Genomic DNA, 24,313 nt, shown 5'->3' with positions numbered 1-24,313 from the left:
CCCGTAGAAACTCACAATTGTGCAAGCGTAACATCAGTCCCGAGGTTCTCACACCTTGCTCACCCATGTAGATCTGTTAGAGTGAGGATGATACAATGTAGCTGAATTGAAAATTGTAGGATCTGACATTCCCTAAAGCAACTTGGCAAATAACTGGGAACACCTTGGCAATCCGGGCTACTGTAGTTTCACAGTTATCAACACCATAGAGTTTGTTTCTAGCATTTAAAGTATTGAGGTGGCCCTAAGAAGTAGAGGTCCAGATCTGGGACCCCTACTTGGCTGAGACCCTAAATTCAGGTCTGTTTCCCAGCTCCGCATGTGGTTTGCCTATTGTAGTTATGGTTGCTGAAACTGGACAAAAAAAACCTGGTGGCAGTGTTAGTTTATAGGCATGAGCGAGATCTGAGGAGCAAGAGAAGAAGTTTCTTCATCTCCAGATAATAAAATAGCTTCTAAGCATGCTTTGACAGGGCAAAATCCGTATGCGAATCCACTGCAAAAACTGCGGCAGAAAGCCACGGATTTTGCCATAGTTTTTAGAGACGCAATTTGCACAATTGAAAATTCCACCATGTAAATAATCAAATAATCCTTTCCAATTCAGTGTTGAACCTTGTCAACATTTGGATTTCCCTGCACAGTTGTGATTCGAGGTCCGACACCTTTCCAACACTATGCAGGTCAGCTCTCTGATGTCAGACGCTGTTCTGCATATGCATATTGCAGACATCGGAGAGCTGTCCTGCATACTGTAATAGATATATGCAGAGCAACCTCTGACATCGGAAAGCTGTCCTGCATACATTATGATAAAGATATGCAGAACAACCTCCAACATCGGAGAGCTGTCCTGCATATTGTAATATACATATGCAGAACCTCCAACATTGGATAACTGTCCTGCATACTGTAATATACATATGCAGAACAACCTCTGACATCGGAGAGCTGTCCTGCATACTGTGATATACATATGCAGAACAACCTCCGACATCGGAGAGCTGTCCTGCATACTGTGATATACATATGCAGAACAACCTCTGACATCGGAGAGCTGTCCTGCATACTGTAATAGATATATGCAGAACAACCTCTGACATCGGAAAGCTGTCCTGCATACATTATGATAAACATATACAGAACAACCTCCAACATCGGAGAGCTGTCCTGCATACTGTAATATACATATGCAGAACCTCCAACATTGGATAACTGTCCTGCATACTGTAACATACATATGCAGAACAACCTCCTACATACTCGATTCATTTTAAATTGACATAATAAGACTCATATACATCTATCAGGAGAGAAATTAGAAATAGTCTTATTATATAAATGTATGTTATATTCATATATATATATTTACAGGATTATTACAAATGATCTTCCCGATGTGAAACACTTCTAACTCATGTTTAATTTTAAAAACATTGCTAATAAAATCATTATGACAGTTCATTTTTATGTGTTTCTGTTGAATACTGCCAAAGAATCCACAATGCGCTTTCCACCCAAAATAAATAAGAGCTGGGGACTGTGCGGGTGGCAGGGAAATTGGATTGGAAAGGGTTAATATCCACCTGAGACACACAGGAAGGCAACACTGAACAGATAATTTCTAAATTAATGCAGCTGGGGTGGCGGACCTGGCTAGTCTACTAACAACTGTCTGCACTTAGCCACCCGCTCGTTAACTCACACAGACTCAGTCATAGTACTGGGGGCCAGTGCCCCGCCTTGCAGCAGCCCAAGTGAGGATTAGGGAAGGGGAAGAAGAGGCGGAGCTAACAACAGCGCCAGGCGGCTCACCGCTTTGTACGTCCTAACGCCTCCAGGCCAGCAGCTTGTCAAGTGATCAGCATGGGCTTGAGGCAGGACTACTAAGCACTGGACCAATGCCTATTGCCTCTCTTCTGCACAGCAACTTTCTTAACAACTTTGAGTAGCAACAACAGCAGCTGAGCTGTAAGTGCCCACCCCAAACTGCTACCCCTTGCGTGCCAATGTCTCCATACTTTGTTCCTTTACAGTTACACACAGTAGTAGCTTGGCAGACGGGTCACTGCGGTTCTTATACACAGAGCCGGCCACATGTAGTTCTCACTGACAGCGACCGTCCCTGTGTATAATGAAGCGCAGCAGCTGGCCCAGTGCAGTAAATGGCCAATCTGCCCCCATGGGCCTCATTCATAGCCATTCTGGCTCGCAGGTTGGACACTCTTGGTTCATAGTATAGTTTTCTGCCATGTCATCAAGTGTTCTTTTTACTCCTGAGAAACAGACTACATTCACTGTTTTTCTTTTTAGCATGGCGGATAAGTAGTTCTTGTTTTGCTGTGCTGGGTTGAAATCAACCGAGAACAACAAACTGCATGGAATTTGCATGAGTTTCCTCCCACATTCCAAAAAAATATTAAGGCCACGCTGACACAAGCGGGTCGAATTCTGCAGCAGAATCTGTCTGTGCCCCCGGCCAGTCCCTCCTATAACTGTACGGCGGATGACCACGGAGGCTTGCAGGCTGTCATGCGCAGTACAGTTCTTCTTTTCTGTATTTTCCATGCTGTTGCTTAGCGAAAGTGCGGGTAATCGCAGCCCATACGAAATGTTAATTGCATATGGGCTGTGGGCCAGCTGGCCTCCATTGACATCAATGGAGGTCCATGGCAAAATAGAGCATGCTATGCTTTTTTCTTCCGCTCGAGGAATACGCAATTCTTATCTGCGAGTGTGAACGAAAAAGCGAAAATGCATGCCTTTCAAAGCCTGCATTTTACCATGGATCATCCGCGCGGACGGTAATTGTGCAATCTGCAATACAAATCTGCCCGTGAGATCCCGGCCTAGTAGGTGAACTTAAACTATAAGCCCCAATGGGGATATAACCCAATATCAAGTGTTATTTTTGATAACACAAGACACCTCATGTGGTGCAGAGTGTTAGGGCAGCAGTATGCAGTGATAAGCATGACCTAAAGGCTGTGAGTTCAAATCCCCACAGGGTTCAGGTAAGCCAGCTCAAGGTTGACTCAGCCTTCAATCCTTCCGAGGTCGGTAAAATGAGTACCCAGCTTACTCATAATAAATAAATTACCTGAAAGCAAACTAAGCATATGCTATATGAATTTAAATAAGACATCATGTGTCATGTGTCAGGTCTGACTTCAGATAGGTAATAAGGGTAGAAGCTCATGCATCATGCCAGTCATTCAAGTCACAACCTCTGCCTACAACATACCCAAGTACTTCAATGCCCCATAGGGTTATGATGTGTGTAGTGTTGCCGTAGCATATTACCGGGATTACTTCACCCCAACATAGTCCAGTACAAAGCTCTGACAATACAAGACTTTTATCTGCTTCAAAAGCAATCATCCAATCGCAATGACAATCCGAAAAATAAAAATAGAATCTGGAATGGTAGAGTTGGAAGGGACCTCTAGGGTCATCGGGTCCAACCCCCTGCTCAATGCAGGATTCCAAAATACATTTTCTTTTATTTTTATTTTTCGGTCATTTTATGTTCATTTTTGAAAACTGGCATTATGACGCATTCCTCTCATAACAGTGATATTTCAGTGTTACTTCACATGGATAAAAATAAATCTCTCTTTAGCCGGGCTGGACAAAATCCAAGAAGCAGGTAACCGATGCGCCGAGAAATTTCCTACTGCTACCTAACCCTTTCTGTTGTCGTCTGCGCAAGGATCGCTCAACCAGGATAAGACGGAGGCGCACACATCTGATCAAGTTGGAAACAAGGGGGTGCGCCACCGAGCACATTGTGAAAACACAAAAACACAACATCTTACAAATTGAGGCTCACATGCATTTCACACGGCCGGGTGTGCCACACGCGAATCTCTCTCATGGGCACGCAACAAGTACCCATGCACTTTTTTGGCGTGTATGCCAAGATAGAACATCCATTTTTTTTTTTGTGTGTAAGTAATATGCGCATCAAATAACACGCTGGTGTGAGTAGGCCAATACAAATCAATGGGCTATTGGTAGTGTGTCGATATGCCGGTGTGAGAGCGGCCTTAAGTAGAAATCTTTAAAATGGTGAGTAATATAAAAGGTATATTTTTTGTAATAGGAATGATTTTTTTCCTATGTGGGAAACACTAATATCCAGGGTAATCGGCCTAATTACAATTTACATATGAAGAAGTCCTTCTAATGACCATTTTTATGGGGAAAAAAATCAATTAATCTAATTTTTGAAATGTTGTGAGGATAACCACAGCAATGGCTGGGAAGGAAATCATTATCTACGGTACCTTATTGATCAAATTATCTTGGTAGCCTTCAGTCTCTACCGTGTTTCCCCGAAAATAAGACAGTGTCCAATATTAATTTTTGTTCAAAAAGGTTTAACTTTTTTACATAAATAGCTGCCTGGACACTATTTAAATTGGCTTTTTTAATTAACTGTTAGCAGGGCCTAATTTTGGAGTAGGGCTTACATTTCAAGCATCCTCAAAAAGCCTGAAAAATCATTTTTCAGCCTCAAAAATTCTGGAAAATTCATACTATGTCTTATTTGCATGGTATGTCTTATTTTCAGGGAAACAGGGTAGGTTGGTAAATCCACCAAAATCACTTATCGCCTCTCCACACGATAGATGATAAATGCGTCTGGTGGAATAAACCCTTTAAAAACCCACTCACTCATTACGTTACCATTCCTTAAGTATATACAGGTTGGCTGTTAATACCTTGGTTAGGTATTCCTTTCTGTCTGAAACTGCTGGAGTCCTTCTCCTCAGATGTGATTGTTCTCAGTGAGATAAACCAAGTAATCCTGCAGATATGATACCTTTTATTGGCTAACAAAAATACATGATGTTATAGCGAGCTTTCGGGATATCGATTCTTCGTCAGGCTATTGACGAAGGCTCGATATCCTGAAAGCTCGCTGTAACATCATGTATTTTTGTTAGCCATTAAAAGGTATCATATCTGCAGGATTACTTGGTTTATCTCACTGAGAACAATCACACTCTACTCTACTGGCTACACGCTACCAAACCTTTTTCTTATATCTCCTCAGATGGTCATGTGATCTCAATTCTGACTAACTGAGATTTAATTGGGTTTTTGTGTTCTAATATTAGTCAGTTTTTCAGTCAACATAATTCCTGCGTGAAGGACTCTTCCATACAAGCTCTTTAGAGGGGGATGCAGAAAATCCCATCACAATTATTGCTGATAGAGGGGGATGCAGAAAATCCCATCACAATTATTGCTGATGATTACAGACTCCTGTCACACAGTTAAAATGGAGGAGTCGATAATTCTGCCTCCTGACTGCAAACTTATGATCTGTAGCTTATGTAGGTGAATACAGATGGTAATGGCTTAGTCCCCACCCCAGCAGGCAGAGATGGTACAGGCTCTAGCTTTTCATGTGATGTGCTGATGCATCATGGGATTGATAGCACAGAATAGTGTAAGGCCCAATTTACACGCAAAGATGATGGCTCAAAATTCGCTTCAAAGACAGTCTGGGTGACAGTTTTGAGCGATCATTTTGCATAGCTACCAATGGGCACTAACACCTATTAGTAGCATATCAGCTTTGTTTGTGTGCAAATAAGCCTCCTTTAATTGTATGCAGATAACAGTGGGTGGTCTGTTATCTGCATACAGCTCCATTGTTCTGCCAAAGGACTGCAGCTGAATACAATGTTATCAGTGCTCCCGTGGAGAATCACAGCGTGCGGTCCCTGATATCAGCTATTATGCTGAACTAAAAATTATCATTCCGACGAAAAGCTAACAATGATAGCATTTACACGCAACAATTATAGCTCAAAAGACATAGTTTGAACAAATTTTGAGCGATAATTGTTGCATGCAAATGGGCCTTAAGAGAAAGCGGGGATACATTTCAACATCAAGATGGGGCCTGATAAGTATCAGACAGGAGGCTGCACTGCTGGAAGTGACTGCAATATTCATAGGAGATGTCCATACCGTGATAGACAATCAGGTCAGGGGAATAGGGATGGAAAATGTGTTTTGGCTGGAGTGGCACTTTAAAGGGCTTTTGTCATTTAAAAAAAATATAATAAAATAATCAATGCTTACCTATTCCTACCCAAGCAGTCTTCTTACTGCATCTTCTACTCACCGATCTTCTCCTGGCTCCTAAGGTCCTCAAGTAACCTCGGCTGGATCCTCTTCAGGCTCAGTCAGACAGGCGCCAATCCGCCCGTGTTTCTGGACGATAAGACGGCCGCACCGCGTGCGGACATATCTCTGCATGACCGACTCCATTGCCAGCCATGTGTTCTATTTTCCAGCCGGTACAGAGAGTCGTCCGCACCTGCAGTGCGGCCGTCTTATAGTCCAGAAACACAGGCGGATTGTCTGGCGACGTTAGTATGGGAACTCTCGTGGTGAGACAGCGTCTTGGCATTAGCCCGACATAGAATCCAGCAGTTATTGCTAGGCAGTGAGCGCTATAGGCAGTGAGCACTATGTCAATAGTGACGTAGTGTACATTGCCCTGCAGGAAGAAGAGTGCAGCTAATGGATGCTTCGTCAGGAGGTGAGGTGACCTGGGGAACTGCAGGAGACAGGAGAAGATCGGCAGGGAGAAGGTGCTGTAAGTAGACTGACGGGGGAGGAACGGGCAAGTTTGATTTCTTTATTTTTCTTAATGACAGGACCCCTTTAAGGAATGAAAGAAAGTGGTTTGCATGCAGACCAGAGCTCCATATTGCTCAATAAATCTAGTCCTTGTTTGTCTTAGTATGTTATCTAATATTCTTCGGTCACAATTCTTTTAGCACAGGATGGGTGATAAATGATTTATGACAGGTTCAACAACTGGGACCCCAAGGGATTGTGAGAATGGGTTGCTCAGAGTCCGCTGGGGAAATGGAGCGCATGTTTGATCACTGCTCTACTCACTTTTATCAGTCTAAGGCCAGTTTCACACGGCCTAGAAACTTGCACGAGATTTGTGCCCTGCGAGACACACAAATCTTGCACGAATGTGAATCCCATTCTTCTGAATGGGGTCATACACATGAGCGATGTATTCCCACACCACATCATAGAAGTGATGGCAGGCGTCTTTGCCATAAAGACGCCTCACATCGCCGTGAACACCCACATTGGTTAGCGTGATATCAGGCGGAGTTTCTTGGCCCAATATCGCCCTCGCCCGTGTGTAAATAACTTATGGATATAGCAGAACGCAGGTGCTCAGCTATCTCCATAGACAGTGACTGAAGAAGCACCAACGTATTCGCAGTTCCTCTCCATTCACCCGACGGATTTGGTCTATGGTCATTTTCTTGATTTTGTCGATAGGCGAAAAAATAATTTTGGTGGGATAACCCCTTTAACTTTCGAAACTTTCAAGATCTGATTAAAAAGGATAGCTATTGCTGATAAGTATGAAACAAAAAGTTCCAGGTAATATAAAGAATTGCAGATTGCTCTCGAATTAGACAATTGCAAATTTCACAAGGTTAAAAACTTTATTCCAAACATACATCACAAAAATGTAAAAAAGAGAGGAGCCTATAACAACACTCTACAATACACATGATGCATTAACTCCCAAGTCATTTGCAACAAAGTTCATAGAAGAATGTACATTTTATGAAAAGAAGTCTCAGATTTGAGTACGAAAACATAGCTATAACATTGACATGCAGAGAAAAGGTTAACAGAATGCTCGGAATATCAATAGCTCAAACATAACAGGAGCAAGTATAATAAAGCAATAAATTCTCACTGCAAAGTCATTCTCATACAAGTATGCGGTACATTTCCATTAGGGTCTTATAAAACAGTTGATTGTTAGACATCTGTATGTCACCCCTGAAAGCAACGTAAACATTTGCATAACCGTAGAGTTACTGTCATAAGATACGTGACAACTTAGAGGCTTTTCCAAGGACAATGTTTTTTTGTCAGTTTTCCTGCTGCCGTTGTTGTGTCCTTCACCAAATCTTTGTTTACAGACTTGGATAAAGGCGCGAATAGCTGATTGGCTCATATTAAGTGCTGTTGCTATACATTATAGGTCATTAGAAGGCCCGAACCGGTGGCAGCGATGAAAAGAGACAATTATTTTAACATTTTTGGCTCAAAAACACTTTGTACTTTGAAAAATGACGGTTAAATATGGGTATCGATCAGGTATCAACGAAGGATTAAAGGGGTTTTCTAGGGAGAATACATTGATGATGCAGGATAGGTCATCAATAGTTGATTGGCTGGGGTCCATTGATCAGCTGAGCAGGTGCGGTGCATACTGTCAATGCCACAAATACACAGAGGGCAGAGCTGAAGCGGTGGAAATCTACACGTCGACCTCTGTGTAGTGGCCGTCGCTTGTAACTGCAGGTAATGCTCTCATTGAAATCAACGCAAGCTGTGCCTGCAGTTACAAGCGCCAGCCACTACATAGAGGTCGGAGCAGAGACTTCCGCTGCTTCGGTTCAGCTATTGATGACCTATCCTGACAATAGGTCATCAGCAGTAGTCTCACTGGCAAACCCCTTTAACTCCATACTGGATTTTGGAGTGCTATACTTCCCTTCCACAGTTATTCTGTACAAGAAGCTGCTCTTCTCAATCAATGCTGCAGCAAACTGTGCATATAGTGATTTTACCCTTTCTGGGCACCTGATGAATATCAGTAATGATTAGTACTGAAATGTAGCTGTGCTTTCTCATTTCAGAAGACACTTGTTTCAAAGTATATGCAATCATTTATAGTCCTGGGAATATAAAGCAGTAGGTTACTGCTTCATATGAAGTTCTTTAAACTTATCTCCAAGGGGATAAGTTCTTTAAAAGGGGTTATCTCACAAAAGGAACTTATCCCCTGTGGGATAAACATGTGATTGGTGGGGATCCGACTGTTGGGACCCTCAATGATGGGGTTCCTGAGTGTCCCTGAATGAAGGCAGAAGGTGTCACTAGTTTGCACCACTCATTTAATTGGAACTGCTGGGGGCAACCAACATTCCTTCTTGTATCTTCTGTGCAGCTCGGATAAGCATAAGATTACATTCAATGAGGGTATTTAGATCGATATTTTACAAGAGTGTTTTGTACAATTTTGTAAAAAAAAATTTTTTTGGTTTTGGCTTACAAATACTTTCCAAAATATGCTCTCAGTAGATCTGGCACTAATACAATGATGAACCAGTAGGTTAGGATAAACAGGGCTATATAGCTTGCCTAGAAAAAGTTCTGTAGTGCATAAAGTTATGCGAGGAGCCATCAACAATCAACTGTAACATCAATGCACTTTTTAGAATAAATTATGATTAGTAAGTAGAGATGAGCGAACGTACTCGTTTAGGGCGATTTTGCACCGCTTTTTTTCGAGTAACTGACTACTCGGGTGAAAAGCTTCGGGGGATGCCGGGGGGCGGCGTGGTGGAGCGGGGGGTAGCAGTGGGGAACAGGGGGGAGCTCTCTCTCTCCCCCCCCCCACTCCTCTCTGCGCCCCCCAAATCTTTTCGCCCGAGTAGTCAGTTACTCGAAAAAAGCGGTGCTCGAGTGCAAAAACACCCGAACCGAGTACGCTCGCTCATCTCTATTTAGTAAGCATTTCTGAAATCCACAATATCTGCTTTAAAAGGATATACTCCATTTGCTGTCAATACCGATGCCTAATCCCAGCGAGCGCCATCATGACACAATCCCTCACAGTTCCTAAAATATGCAGTTTTTTTTAACCAATCTGAATAAACCCCATACGCGCTCCTGTTATTTTTTGTGGCAAATGGATGTAGATTTGAAGCTCGGGGAGCAATAAGACTTCGGAACCGTCCTGCGTACATCGTACTAAATTCACCTCTCAAACATTTGACCGTCTTAAATCTGTACCGAAAACAGAATAATATTTTTTCTTCAAATGAATATTATGTACCTGGCTTTTGGAAGCTGCAACCTTTGCAAATAGTGCTTGGGATACTTTAGCTCTTTTCATTTCCTGCTGGATCTCATCATAGATGGAAGCATTAATATTCATGTTGCAGTTCTCCAGGCTTCCGTTTCTCTCGGTTGCAATAGTTGCTGTTTTGACCTGGAACATACATTTAGAGAGAAGATATTTACTGACAGGTTTTAGGTAAAAAAAAAAAGAAAAAAAATGTAAAAATATTATTTTTTAAAGATTTTATTCTTATACCTTATTTTTCAATAGAAAACGAACAAAAACCTCCAAACATCTTATCTTTCCTATTTTTTGCATGGAGTAGCGCCTCTATTTTTATGAAAATCGGAAAACCGTTTTGTATTATTGACAAATTCAAGTCCCTTCTGCAATTTTTTCGCACTTCACATCTTACTAGGTTAAGAATACAGTCTCCATTGTCAGACGAGAACGAGCAATAGCAAAGTCATCGAGCAAGTTTTGTGGCAAGGAGCCAGATATTTTCATAGAACCGTGCAAATGTACAACCGAAAGCATTCGGCAATTAATGTGGAAGAATTTAACCATCTGTCTTTGAGAAGACAGGCTTATCTTGAGCAGCATGCAACATAACCACCACGATTTATGCCTGTGATAAAAGCACAATAGTGGCATCCCAGATTCCATGGCTCTTTATTTAGATTACGTTTAACATGCCTTAGCCTTGCCCTTTTGCTTATATCAATACCCATCCATATCATTTAGATTTCGCAACAGATTGCGAACTTCGTCAGGAGTTACAGGATTCTCACCCAACATTGGATTGTATTAAAGGAAGTTAGCTTTAATATAAAATATTCAACACAAAATTTTATAGTATTCAGAACATAAAAGAAATGCTTGTCTTTTTGTATACAAGTACATGAGTTGATCATTGTAGAGGAATGGTTAAGGGCTAATGCCCACGGCTGGATTTCCCACGGCGGAATTCCGCAGCTATTAGGTTCTACTGAACCTAATAGCTTTTCTGACTGCCAATGCCAACATATGGAATTTTATCGTAGATTTCCGCAGCAGGAAATAAATTGTGGCATGCTCTTCTTTCCGCGGATTTATGCCGCGGCAGGTCTCCATTAAAATAGTATTAATGGAGACCACGGAAAAATGCACGTTTTTCGGCGATCACCAGCGGGCGCATTTTGTTTACCAATGCGGTACTACTGCGGAGTAAATCAGCGGGCGTGGGTATGAGGCCTAAAGGATCTGGGAATGTTTAGCTTGCAAAAAAGAAGGCTGAGAGGAGACTTAATAGCTGTCTACAAATATCTGAAGGGCTGTCACAGTGCAGAGGGATCAGCCCTATTCTCATCTGTACAAGGAAAGACTAGAAGCAATGGGATGAAACTGAAAGGGAGGAGACACAGATTAGATATTAGACAGTGAGGGGGTATAATGAGTGGAACAGGTTACCACAGGATGTGGCGAGTTCTCCTTCAATGGAATTCTTCAAACAAAGGCTGGACAGATATCTGTCTGGGATGATGTAGTGAATCCTGCACTGAGCAGGGGGTTGGACCCAATGACCCTGGAGGTCCCTTCCAACTCTACCATTCTATGTGATGTATGCATGCAATTAATGGGGTAGTAATAAGCCCCAAAATGTAACTACCGCATAGTCCAGCGTATAAAACGACCTTTTAACCCCGAAAAATCTGCTCTGCAGTCAGGAGTCATCTTATACGCCGGGTATACAGTGTCCAAAAAAAAAAAAAAGTAGTACTCACCTCCCACGACGTTCTGCGACGCTGCTGCAGGCTGTCGCTCACTCCTCGTCGCCAACAGAGCATTGCTTTCTGGATGCGGGGCTTGAAATCCCTGCCTCCAGAAAGCTAATGCTGTGATTGGCTAACTCAGGCGGCGTCAGCCAATCACAGCCATTTAATGATGACATTGAATGGCTGTGATTGGCTAACGCAGCGCCAGCTTTCATTGGCTGACACTGCTTGAGTTAGCCAATCACAGCATTAGCTTTCTGGAGGCAGGGATTTCAAGCCCCGCAACCAGAAAGCAATGCTCTTTTGGCGACGAGGAGGGAGCGACAGCCTGCAGCAGCGCCGCAGAACGCCGTGGGAGGTGAGTATTTTTTTGGATTAAATGGATTAATTGGATTACAGCTCTCTTAAGGTGCTTTTACACAGAACGATTATCATTTCGATTTCTGTGAACCAGCGAGAATCTGAACGATTAGTGTTAGGTGTAAATGCATGAACTCACTGAACAATGAAGTCGTTCATTTGTCGTTCAGTTTCTGCAACGTATCGTTCGCTTATGAACTACTGCCTGCTTACTGTGAATTGAGGCTGGAATGATCCCGCTCCGCCACCATTCACGACTACACCTCTATTTAGTCAGTGATGCTCATTCCTGTGTAAAAGCACAGGAATGATTATTGGGATGGCCTGTCGAGCATCTGTTGTCCAACAGTTAGCCCTGTGTAAAAGTACCCTTAGTAAAGGTCCTTTTAGGCAACTTGATATTGGCCAACAGACTAGCTCTGATCAACAAAAATTGGCCCTCGATTAAAGGCCTTCGCACAGGCCGATTCAGAACAATCATTCTTACCCCCGTAGATTGTTATCATTGTCAGCAAACAATGGTCAAACATTCATTCACAATCATCGGCCCATGTAGAAGGGCCTTTAGAGAGATAAAAGGTATATAATTCTAAATGAGGCTATCCAATGAATGCTGCCTGAACCCGATTTCAGTGTAAGCATTTAATGTGTACAGGGGTGTTCAGACTTCCCACTAATGCTGGAAGTAAGAAGGACTGGGCCTTCTGGATCTCATCATGCCTGATACCTTGGTTCTCACAGGAGATGAACCCCAGTACTTACTCTGCTCTCCCCACCAAGAATACACACTCACTCAGTTGAGCCAAGAATGTCTTTGTGTGCGTGTTGGAGGGTTGGGGGTCCTGATTTCAGTAGGAATAGCTGTCAACCAAAATGTTAAAGGTGTATGGCCACCTTTAGGCTTTATGTTCACATAGGCTTCATAGCCTGGAGACCAAGATCCTCCATACCCTTTCGCCTTCCGCATGCTGCTATGCCGTACTTGAGTATGGCACCGTATTACATAAAAAGACCCCACCCAATATTGCATCTAATGATGAATGTGACTATTTTTTTATTCCATAAGTATCAGTCTCCTTAAGAGGCTTTTTAGTTTTGCTAAAAACCAAGCAAAACCGACAAGTGAGCGGTTTCTCGCTCAGTGCCAGCATGTACGCCGGAAGATTATCACCCAAATTCGGGTGATAATCTTTGCATAAGGCTCCTAAAGCACTACTATAGATCAAGGATGTAGATAAGGGATCTAGAAGTAGCACTCATTATTAGACCCTGGAGTCTGAGAAAGCCCAAAGGTCCTACTGCCACATGAGATAAGATCTGAATTAAAAATGGCATACAACAGATTGGGGGCCCCTGAGCTTTAAATAACATCTCTGCTGTAGATCACATATACAAGAGTTCTAGGCTACCTACCAGATATTGACTACAACATTATGAATCAATTAATTTAGTGTGAAGAACAGTTTTCAGCGCTGCGTACAGAAGCCTCTTTGCTTCTTATTGAGAAAGAATTTTTCAATTTTTTTCATTGTTGCATTTCTAGAGCCATACTTGTTCCGCAGTCAAAGCCATATGAGGGCTTGTTATTTGCAGGACAAGTTGTTTTTTTTAGTGGCATCATTTTTGAAAACCTATAATTTATTGCATAACTTATTTTATTTTTAATTTTTTTAGGGGGTTTGAAAAAAAAAAAGAAATTCCACCGCTGTTTTTTGAATTGCATTTTTACGGCATTCTGAATAAATAACGTGATAACATTATTATTCGGGTGAGTGTGATTCTACTAACACCAGGTTAACACAGCTTTTTAATGTTTTCATTTTTGCTATATTTGTACAGTAAAAATACTTTAATAGAAAAAAATACTGCCTTTGTATCGATTGACAGAGCTCTGTGAGGACTTGTTTTTCGTGGGAGGAGCACTAGTACTCATTATCCCACTTTTGGGACGATACAACATTTTGATCACTTTTTATTCCATTTTTCCTATGGGAAAGATTACCAAAATCTGCAACTCTGGCAGGTTGTTTTTTTTTTGTTTTGTTTTTTTTTAACGGCGTTCACACTACAGTATAAATATATATTTTTTGCAGCTTTTTCACATTTTTTATTAATGGTGCAGGGAGAGGGGTTTTTTGTGTCCCGGGTGGTACTTTTTAATGGTATCATTTGTTGATCCATCCAACTTTTTGATAGCTTTCTATTCTGTTCTTTGTAAGGCGAGATGAGCAAAATTAGCTCATTTTGCCATTTTCTTCTTCACAGCTTGCACTGTGGGTGTTAAATAATGTACTAACTTTTTTATGTGTGTCGTTACAAATCCGGTGATAGCAAATTCGTGTTTTTTTGTGTGAATTTTCTACATACTAAAGGGGAAAATTGGGGCTTTGATTGGTTAAATATAACACTACACTACTTCAGTATTATAGTGCATTATAAAGCTATTGATATAATGTTAATAGCTGGCAGATCCATCTTCAAGCCTTTCAATGCCATAGCAACCCACTGGGAACCTCTGATCCCGTTGCGGGGGTCTAAAAGGTGACAGAGTGAGTGCTTTCCCTGTCAGCCCTCTACATGCCACGGTCACACTGACCACAGTATGTATAGGGTTTTGCTGGTCCCAACTGCTAGAGAAGGCGCCAGGCTGTCAGCCCAAGTCCCCGCTCTCCTGGCACGAGTCTCCCATGCCAAGGCCCCCGACACAGCGCCTTAAAGAGGTACATGCATCAGAATAAAGCCTCTTAAAGACCTCTGTAAAAGGGTATATGGGCAGTTGTCAAGGGGTTAAAAATATCAGTTTAAAAAAAAATACAAAAACCCTCTAAATATCCCTTAAATACAAAATCCTAAAATGCAGCCCGTAATAATAACTAAAATGCCTAAAACCTACAAATGAAAAGGATAGGTGAAAATATAATTCGACGTCGCGACGAGAGCCTTCTCCAGCTCAAGAAGGATTTGCGTAAAACATTTGCAAGTAAAACTTTTTAAGCCCCATCTACTTTCCTGGTATGTTAAGGTGCGCATGAATGCATCAATAATCGTTTCTACATTTCTCTGTATTATCAGTCTCAATGCAGATTGTGATACCTGTTGTTGGACTTACATCAAAAGAATGGAATAATTTTAAAGCAATTGATGAATCTTTTGTAGTTCTTTAAGACACTTGGCAGCAAAAATATGCAAAAGAGAGAGAGAAAAGACATGCTAGTTATTTGTCGAGGCTCTTCGGCGGCTGTTTACAGAAACCGGCTTCAGATATTTTTACCATTTATTCACTTTTTATTTTTGTGCCTTTTTTTTTTTACGAGATCCCTACCCGTTTTCGATGGATAAACTGCATCTAGCGCCGCATCCACAATGTCCGCTGCTCTTCTATAGCCTTACTGTAAATGTAACTCTTATGCTGAGTTCCATTAGCTTCTACAAATCCATAATTTACAGTTGACTCATTGCTTGATAAATGGATTATCATCTGAAATCCCAGCTATCATATGCAACAGCAAATGTCTAAACCAAACAGATCTTGCCTCATTTGGAATCATTGCTAAAGCAAATATAACACTGCACAAAGAATGGGTAATATTATTAGACATTTCAAATGATATTAGTAATCCTCTAAGCCACCGAGACGTACAGAAGCACCACACTTATGATTCAGTCGAGCCTAAGGCAACACTAATTATTGAGTCACGCTAGTTCTATTGGGAATCACATTTTTTATGATTCGGAGTCCGTTTTATCCCCTTATCTCTAAAAGGATCCTTCGCTGGACTTCAGGCTAAAGTCCATTAATAGTAGACTAAGCCATTAGCACACCATGTTCCCTTTCAATAAGGAAATTTGCTCTCTTTCTTGTAATACATTAGTGCATAACTGTAGCAGCTTCCTCCTGTCCACCATCGCCAAGCCGTATTATTTATTACTCCTGGAAGACATTTGGTAATCATTAGCTGTAAACTCTGCCGTATGTCAAGAAAAGATGCTTTTCTGTATGATGAACTCATCGCTTTTTATTATGTACATTGAACCTGGATATAAGCGTCTAAGTAATATTTTCCACGATCGGTATGCTTGTTTTAAAAGGGCGAAACGTATCCCTGTAAATCGTAATGGAAGAGCCGTACACCATTAGGACGTAAATGTGAATAGTGCGAGGCGAGTCCGCGAGTTTACCGATTGACTTAATTAAAGATACAAGTCTCCAATGTGATACAAGAGCAGTGATATTTAGATGCCGAAGACTTTCTTCTATCGGTTAAAGCCACCCCGCCGTCGTTCCGATAGGAGTAATACACCGGTGCGCCATTCGTACTTCACTTAGATACAACTACATAGGTTTACTAATCACACTATTTGCACAGTTCTGTTCCGGTAAAACTGGGACAACGTTGAAATGGTTGTGTTTCAATTCAATCTCGAAATTAGCGTGTCCGCTATCAGCAAGCAAATGTTCGCTCTAATGTGTCAGGTAGCTGACAGCCATCTCGCCTAACACCGCCATAGACATGCATGTGCAGCTCGGTTGAGTATGTCTGTGTTCTGACTAGTGAGGGTTGACGTATATCTCCTTTGAGGACATTAAAATCTAACAGCCCGATACGTCTTTCCTCTGACATCTGCCATCAGAGATAAGTCAAGACTTCTGCATACACATTAGATAGTCATCCAGTCCTACCGAAATCGTCAGGTTTAATCAGCATTAATATGTATGTTCACCTTAAGTGACCTCTTGAGATATGCCTAATGGCCCATTTACCCAGGACGGTGATCATTCAGAATCATTCAAGCTCCCGTGGGAATTTGAACGATAGTCGTCCCATGTAAATGCATGCAGCGACTGAAGAATGCTCAGTCATATAGTTTCTGCATGTAGAAAACTAAGCGACCACCATTCAGTGTACACAGCTTACTGTGAATGGAGGCAGGCGGGGGAAGAACACACTCCGTCCCGCTCCGCCTTCATGCCGGCAGCACTTGGAGTGATGCCAGCAATACTCGCTCCAGTGTAACAGCACAGGAGCGAGCATTACTTGGATGAGCAGCCGGGCATCGTTTGCCCGACAAGTCGTCCATTGTAATTGAGGCATTAATACCAATAAACGTATCATAGAGCAGCTTGTCAGCAAAAGGGAAAGCTTATGTAAAAAATTCCTAAATTTTCAACGAATTAGAACTATAAAAAACATGCAAAATCCAACAGAATGCAAACTTTAATTTTCAAGTATGCAACAAAAACGTTACACCCAAAAACTAGAATTCAAAAATTGCAGAAATTGGTCTCTTTCTCCATTTCTCCCACCAAAAATATAAAATAAAAAAAAAAGGTACCTCAAAATGAAATCATTAAAAAAAAATGTCAACTTGTTCCACAGAAATGAAGAAGCCCTTGTAAAAAAATTTGTTGATGAAAAAGTAAAAACACATAAAAAGCAGGGATGCAAAAGAAAAATGAGATTGTGTTTACAAGATCTTGTAATTCAGGATCTCTACAAGCCAACTAAAGAAATATATCTACAAGGTTATGAACTCTATGCAAATTATATCGGTTCAAAGGTTAACCAATACTTAAACTCTGGACCCGCTGGAGTCTATAATTCTCCGATGGAAAACTCATTGAATGAACAACATCCATGCAACGAAAACATAACTAGCTTCAAGAAAAACTACCTACTGGTAAACGTCTAAGACCAACCAATAACTATTTCACCAGACTCAAAAGGTCCGTTTACACCAAACGATTATCACCTCAATAGGCGAATGATGTCATCGTTAGCTCGTGCAGCCGGTTCATACAGGCGGATACACCGCTGGCTCATTCAAACGAAGAATCGTTCGGTCGTTCACACTCGCTGTATAAGTAACTGAGAAAGACTGAACGATAAGTGAACGAGCCAATGGTGATTTTTTTTTGCCTGCAGAAAATGAATGAAAAGTGAATGATTATCATTAATTTCACTAGTTTGAACGTTTTTTTCAACGATACTCGTTCCATCAAAAAAAGCCTTAAAACAGGACTACTACATATTAACAGGCAGCATTATTTTAGGCAGGAAGTGGAGTTTTCTGTCAGGATGCAACTGATCGGGGAGGTTAGGAGCAGATATAGCGGCACCGTATAGAATTTTTTCCATAATCGACAAGCAGCTCTTAATAAGAATAAGGGCAACTGGAATATCTGTCGCATCATAGAACTTATTGATGAGGACAGGTGAATATTAAAAAGCTCATCAATCGGAAGACAAAAGTTTTCATAGTTCATCTGCCATTACAGTACTAGTCTTTAAAAGGGTTTTCCCACCACTTAACATTGCTTCATAGCCACTCTACTTCCCGGTTGCTGTTGACCAGGACATGTGACTCATGCAGCCAATCACTGGTTACGAAAGGTCACTGCTGTAACCAGTAAGCGGCTGCATCAGTCACAGGTTCCGGTCAGCAACGACTAGGAAGGACAGAGTGGTTGTGAAGCAATTGTATAGAGGTATTCTTAACTCGGCTTTTCATGGCCAAGATGGGAAAATCCGCCCCATTGTTTCCGACCATCTCAATAAACAGTTGAGTGCTTCACAGTTACCACAGCTCTCATTGAAGTGGATAAGGGCTACGGAACCAGCATAGTACGCTTTGCTACACTACTTCCATAGTCCTCAATGAGAACTATGGAAACAGCACTGAGCTGAAGCACTTCCGTAGGCTCCAACCGGGTAGCTGCTAACTATAGCAGCAGTTTTCCATCCCGGCTATGAAAAGCCGAGATGGGAATACCCATTTAAGTCACGGGAAAACCACTTTAATATTGGATTATAACCTATAATAGCCTTTATATTAAAAATTGAAGGAAACTTTTGATAGGTTATGACAGAGTTGTGGTTCAGCTACTGCATCCTTTACCTGTGGAGGACGGGCTGGTGGTGTGCTGATCAGAGGTGCTGGACCCATGGTAGATGCTGCATTGAGACTTCTTTCCCTTTCATCCTGGTAAATTCTGTCTCTCTCAGCTTCAGGTAGCTGTAAGAAATTCTGCATTGCCCGTAGATTTACCAGTAATGACTGAGATGCTGTCTTGGGATCTTCTTCCTTTCGTAAAATTTCCGAGAGCAAGCCCTAAATTAAGGGATTACAACATATTAGTTGTAAAAAAAATTAGACGCCATTGCATCTATGTTCTTCTGCCAAGAATAGAGGACAAATGCTAATAGAAAAAGCAAAGGGATAAAATACTGAAAATGAGGGGGGAAAAAAAACTAAAATAAATGGGAGAAATGGAGAAACCTTGTCTTATACCAAAAGCCATTAACTACAGTGGTTAAGATAAATACACACAGTAACTCACAACCTTCAGTTTTATCATCACAGAACAGATAACCTCCCAACAATTATTGATGGGGTCATGGCAATTAATTGGGCATGTAATTTATTAAGAACTGCGAAAACAGAAGGCGGCTGAACTGTGCATCTCATTTATAGTCTGCGAAAGCAGTCAGTTGTGTTTCAGAGACTCTTTATCAATCTTGCACTTATCTCTATTCTGATAGGAAACACATTGCTAACAACGGCAAAGAACATAAAGCTGTACTTCCTATTAGAGTTTCTACATACACATACGACTGTTGTAGGTCACTTTATAATTTCATTATATCGGGCGTTCAATATAATAAAACCCATTATATCACTCAATAGAAGACAAAGGGGCTACTGCAATGCCATAAATAAATTTACGTACCAATTCAATGTAAAGTTAGGTAACACAGGCGACAAGACGACTGAACACTCTTGCCCATGGCAAGCCAATATAAACACAGAACTGTACTAGCAGAAAAAGACAAATTAAGCAATTTTCCGTAAGCAATGGAAGCTTATGGTTCTGTGCTGGGCTTCCATCTGAATCCTGTTTTCAGGGATTCAGCCATAATCCCAAGAAGGAACCCGGGGATGTAGTGAAAAAACAAAGATCCCTTATTTGAGCATGAAACTGTGATAAAAAAAAAGAACACGGTGGCTTCATGGTGAAGAACCCCAAGGGTCCACAAAGAACTCTGGAGGAGAAGGAATATAAATACCGGATGGTGTTGTGTTGAGGCACAACACCTTAAGAAGCCTGCCAAATCAACAACAGCCTTCCCGAAACGGCAAAGCAGAGCCTCCGTGAATAACAAAGTCGGCTTAAGGAAGGGGAACACATGGTGCTGGACAGAGAGTCTCAAGTCTATCTTATGGACTTTATTAGTCAGTGCATTTCGATGCTATATTGGCATCTTCATCTGCCCAGATGAAGATGCCAATACGGCATTGAAACATGTTGCCTAATAAAGTCCATAACATAGACTTGAGGCTCTCTGTCTGGCATCGTGTATTGACATGGGACTCAGTCCAGTGCAACTTGTATTCTCCTCCTCCTCAAGTCGACTTACTTGAGTGTTGAAACAATGAAGCATACCAGTATGTCAACGAAGCGACATATAAGTACAATTAGTCAATCACCTAATTAAATAAACCTATCAGATAGTCACAGACATTACTACAGTATCGGGTAAAATGTTGACAACAACCAAATTATTGCTACTTTTATAGATCAATTCACATTTTTTTGCATTTAAACCATGTATTAGCCCCTGTGTTCTCACCCTGTACTATGGGTAACCTAGGGAGCTACAAGCCACTTCTCTATAGGGGGCACTGGCACTGCAACACAGTGCATGATCATATCCTTAAGGCTACTCTGATTTGAGTGTGAAGTCCTACGTTATAGCACCCAACTTGGCTAATCTAGAAAGCTCAAACTTTACTGGCAATAGGCTGCACTAGAATCGGCACAATACATAGCACACTGACACGGAAAATAGTCCTACTCAACCTTACAGTCAAGGGTTAAGTATGGTATTTCCCCGTAATCTAGTGTACAACACAGTCAACACCTTCAAAGTTAATTTCAGAGTACTTTAGAAATGGAGGATGAAGCAGTCGCCTGTCTGGCTTCCAGATTGTCTCGCCTTTATACATAATCATTGATTGAAGCTGAATTGATCAGTCTCAAGCAACATCAGAGCACCTAAGAAAAACAAAAACTCCTTCACCCAAAGAAAGCAACACTATCTAGAATGTCTTTGTAGAGACTCGTAAATGTAGAGTCTTGGTCCAGGTGGAGGATTAATCCAAAGCTCCACCTAACAGATTGGGCCCTTGCCAAGTATGAAGCATACATAGTTGTCTAGTAGAAGGAGCGCGGTGGTGACAGTGTAATAGTACCTTTTTCTTACCTTTTATTCAATAATGATAGAGACGGTTGGTTCATTCCTAAATTATACTACAAAGAATTACACGGAGCACAGTAGCAATTATGTAGTTACACTTAAGCAGCAGATCTCATTTTACCGTGTAATTTACACAAACTTAAACTCCTTGTAAAAACTACAGGATTGTCCATTATCCGCCGTGAGTCCAAGGACTCATTTTAGGACTTTTTTATTTTTTTAACAAAAGCAAGCAAAAAAAAAATTACAAAAGTAAAAACCAGAATAAAACTTAACAGACCACATGCTCAATTTGTCCCCCCCACCCCCCCCCAATCAAACTCTCCCAATAGCAATTATGTACCATCTAAGTCGTAGGCTCATTTTTGCGTTTTTATCGTTAAAAAGTAGTTGAAGTTCACAATACAATATGCCAATTTTACTAATTTAACAATCTATGTTTCAATGCAGTCTAAATAGCTAATTTCCTCTGAAAAAGAGTGTATATAGTTTTTTTTTCTCTTATAGTTCTCATCTGCTTTAATTGTCCCTGTTGTTCATCCCCATCTGTATTATAGCAATGAATCCAGCAACTGGAATTCTTAAGGGTGCGGAAAAGTAATAATGAAATGGTTTCTTTTTTGTATTACACTTGTGAAGCTCTCCGATACAGCAGTCCCTTTATTACAAGAGCTCATCTAACGAAACAGCGTGAAAGAACAAAAACATACAGATATTTATTGACCTCGGAGGAAGGAGGAAAAAAAATGGCCCTACTGCAAAAGAGTAAGAAACTGTGTTTTTAATAAGAAAATGCATATGACAGTCGAAGGAAAGGCGGGTGGAAGCAAAACACTTCCTCATTTCCGCGATGAAAACCTGTCCCATGCCACAAAATACGGTAGGAAATGAATGGTACGTCTTGGGCAGACTATGGGTGTGCAGACTTTAAGTATGTGTGTATATATGTGTGTGTATATATGCATGCCTCTTCGGATTTATTTCATTATGCCTGAGGAAGGCCCCTGAGAGGTTCGCAAGCTCGCTATAATATCATATCTTTTTGTTAGCCATTAAAAGGTATCATATCTACAAGATTACTTGGTTTCTCTGGCTGGGAACAATCACATTTCGACTTTCAGCGTGTGTCATTCCACTATAGAGTCTGGTAAACTCTCTAGAAATACCCGACTACAAATAGCACAGGTTAAAGAAAAAACTGTTGACAAGTTTCCTTTAACGAGTTTAACAAGATTCATGCATCATTAAAAGTCATTTTGCCATGTAGCTTCCAATCTCTAATTCACAAGGGACAATCCCAAGATAATGCTAATTCCTAGAAACTGCATATATTTGAAAGAAAATGACAAGCGCAAAGGACTCCGATATCTAAAAAGACATTGTGAGCGCCACCCTTGAGTGAAACATGTCAAACTTGGGTCGATGGCACTGGTATATAAACTAGACATGTCATCTCTAAAAAAAAAAAAAAAAATTAGAAGTAATACTAGAAATAGCAACTGTAAAAGGGAAGTGTGCCGTTTTCTTCCCAGCCTACTTTATTAGCTATATTAGGTCTGAATATTACAGGCTTCTTCTTTTTAGAAAAGCACAGGAAAATAAGATGGTGTAGACCCAGGAGCCATCTGCAGCAAGAGCCGGCTGTACAGGACAGCTGGGGTCCAGCTGAAATTGATGGGATCGGAAGTCACTCCGATCCCCGCTACTAACCCCTTACATGCTGGGCTGATTGTGGCATGTAGGCTGTTAACAGAGGAAGTGAATAACGTCATTGGCATTTCACCATCCAATCACAGACAGCCGATGGGGTGCTATGGTATTCGGAGGCCTTAACAGCGGCCTAAGGGTCTGTCATGGCTGGTATTGTCATAGTAAAGAGATAAAATACTGCAGTACAGAAGTATTAAGCGATCATAGTAATGCGGGCTTAAGTCCCTAGAGGATATAAAAGAGGTGTAAAAAATATGGAAATAACGGGGAAAGTTATTTTTTCAAAAAGGATAAAAAAAAGTGTTTGATACCGCCGCATCTGTAAAAACCTATAGAATAAATTCAATTGCCTTTATTATACCAGAGTGCAAATACTGAAAAAAAGGTAAAAAAAAACTGTGCCAAAATGCAGTTTTCATTCATCTTGCTGTCTAAAAATGTAACAAAAGTGAATTAAAAAAGTCATATGCACTCCAAAATGGTGCCAATATAAACCACAGTCACAAGCCCTCACACAGCTATGTTGATAGAAAAATAAAAATGTCACGGGTCTTTGAATGCAGTGATGCCAAAAAAAACAATATTTTTTAACCAAAAGCTTTTTTGCGCAAAAGGAGAAAACCTAAAAAAAATATATAATCGTACCAACCCGTCAGAAAAAAAAATCTACTTTATGTATTTATACTCCATGGTTAATGCCAATAAAAAAAACAACAAAAAACACAATGGCAGAGCTGAACTATTTTTTCACCGTCTCCCCAAAAAATAAAAGTTAATCAAAAACGTTAGACAATATATGTTCCCCTAAAATAGTACCGATGAAAACTACAAGTCGCCGGACAACAAACAGGCCTTCATATGTCGACAAGAGAATGCAAAAACTACGGCTATTGAAAAGTTAAGGTGAAAATTCCCCAAAATTAATGCACCCTTAAGAACCAAACTAGGCTATGTCCTTAAGAGGGTAAAGTATGAGAAAATGCTTAAATTGAACCTACAGTCATTTTCCCGCTCAGACTGTTAGCTCAGAGGAGGTCCCATTCCACCGATTTCTAGGAGCATAGTAGAAGACTTTCCAACATATTGCAAATTCGGAAGACCTTCGCAGCTCCGTGAACTGTCCAGATCTCAACCATCTAAGCACATATGTACAGTTACTGATAAAAAGCTCTGAACACATTTAAAAGAATGTCCATTGCATTTGATTTTAGTCTCATTAAGCCAGAATTAAAGGGGTATTCCTAAGATAACATTTATGCCCCAATGCCCCTCTTTTCAAAAAGCATGAATACAATGAATTTTCAGAG

At 40.9% G+C, this 24,313-nt stretch overlaps 1 protein-coding gene across 7 annotated transcripts in view; it reads right to left on the bottom strand.

The window, feature by feature from the left end:
- SATB1 (SATB homeobox 1) overlaps positions 1 to 24,313 on the bottom strand; it is a 157,073-nt gene that overhangs the window by 23,307 nt on the left and 109,453 nt on the right. For 6 of the 7 annotated variants that reach the window (XM_066585450.1, XM_066585455.1, XM_066585453.1 and 3 more), the window contains 2 exons: positions 18,937 to 19,149; positions 9,920 to 10,075 (listed from right to left, as the gene is read on the bottom strand). In XM_066585450.1, the coding sequence (XP_066441547.1) occupies positions 9,920 to 10,075; positions 18,937 to 19,149 (369 nt within the window). The remainder of the gene's footprint in view (positions 1 to 9,919; positions 10,076 to 18,936; positions 19,150 to 24,313) is intronic. The other variant, XM_066585454.1, reaches the window with a different exon arrangement.

The sequence above is a fragment of the Eleutherodactylus coqui genome, chromosome 12 (genome assembly GCF_035609145.1).
Source record: "Eleutherodactylus coqui strain aEleCoq1 chromosome 12, aEleCoq1.hap1, whole genome shotgun sequence".
NCBI classification, from domain to species: Eukaryota; Metazoa; Chordata; class Amphibia; order Anura; family Eleutherodactylidae; genus Eleutherodactylus; species Eleutherodactylus coqui.
This window is presented reverse-complemented; position numbering and strand designations above follow the sequence as displayed.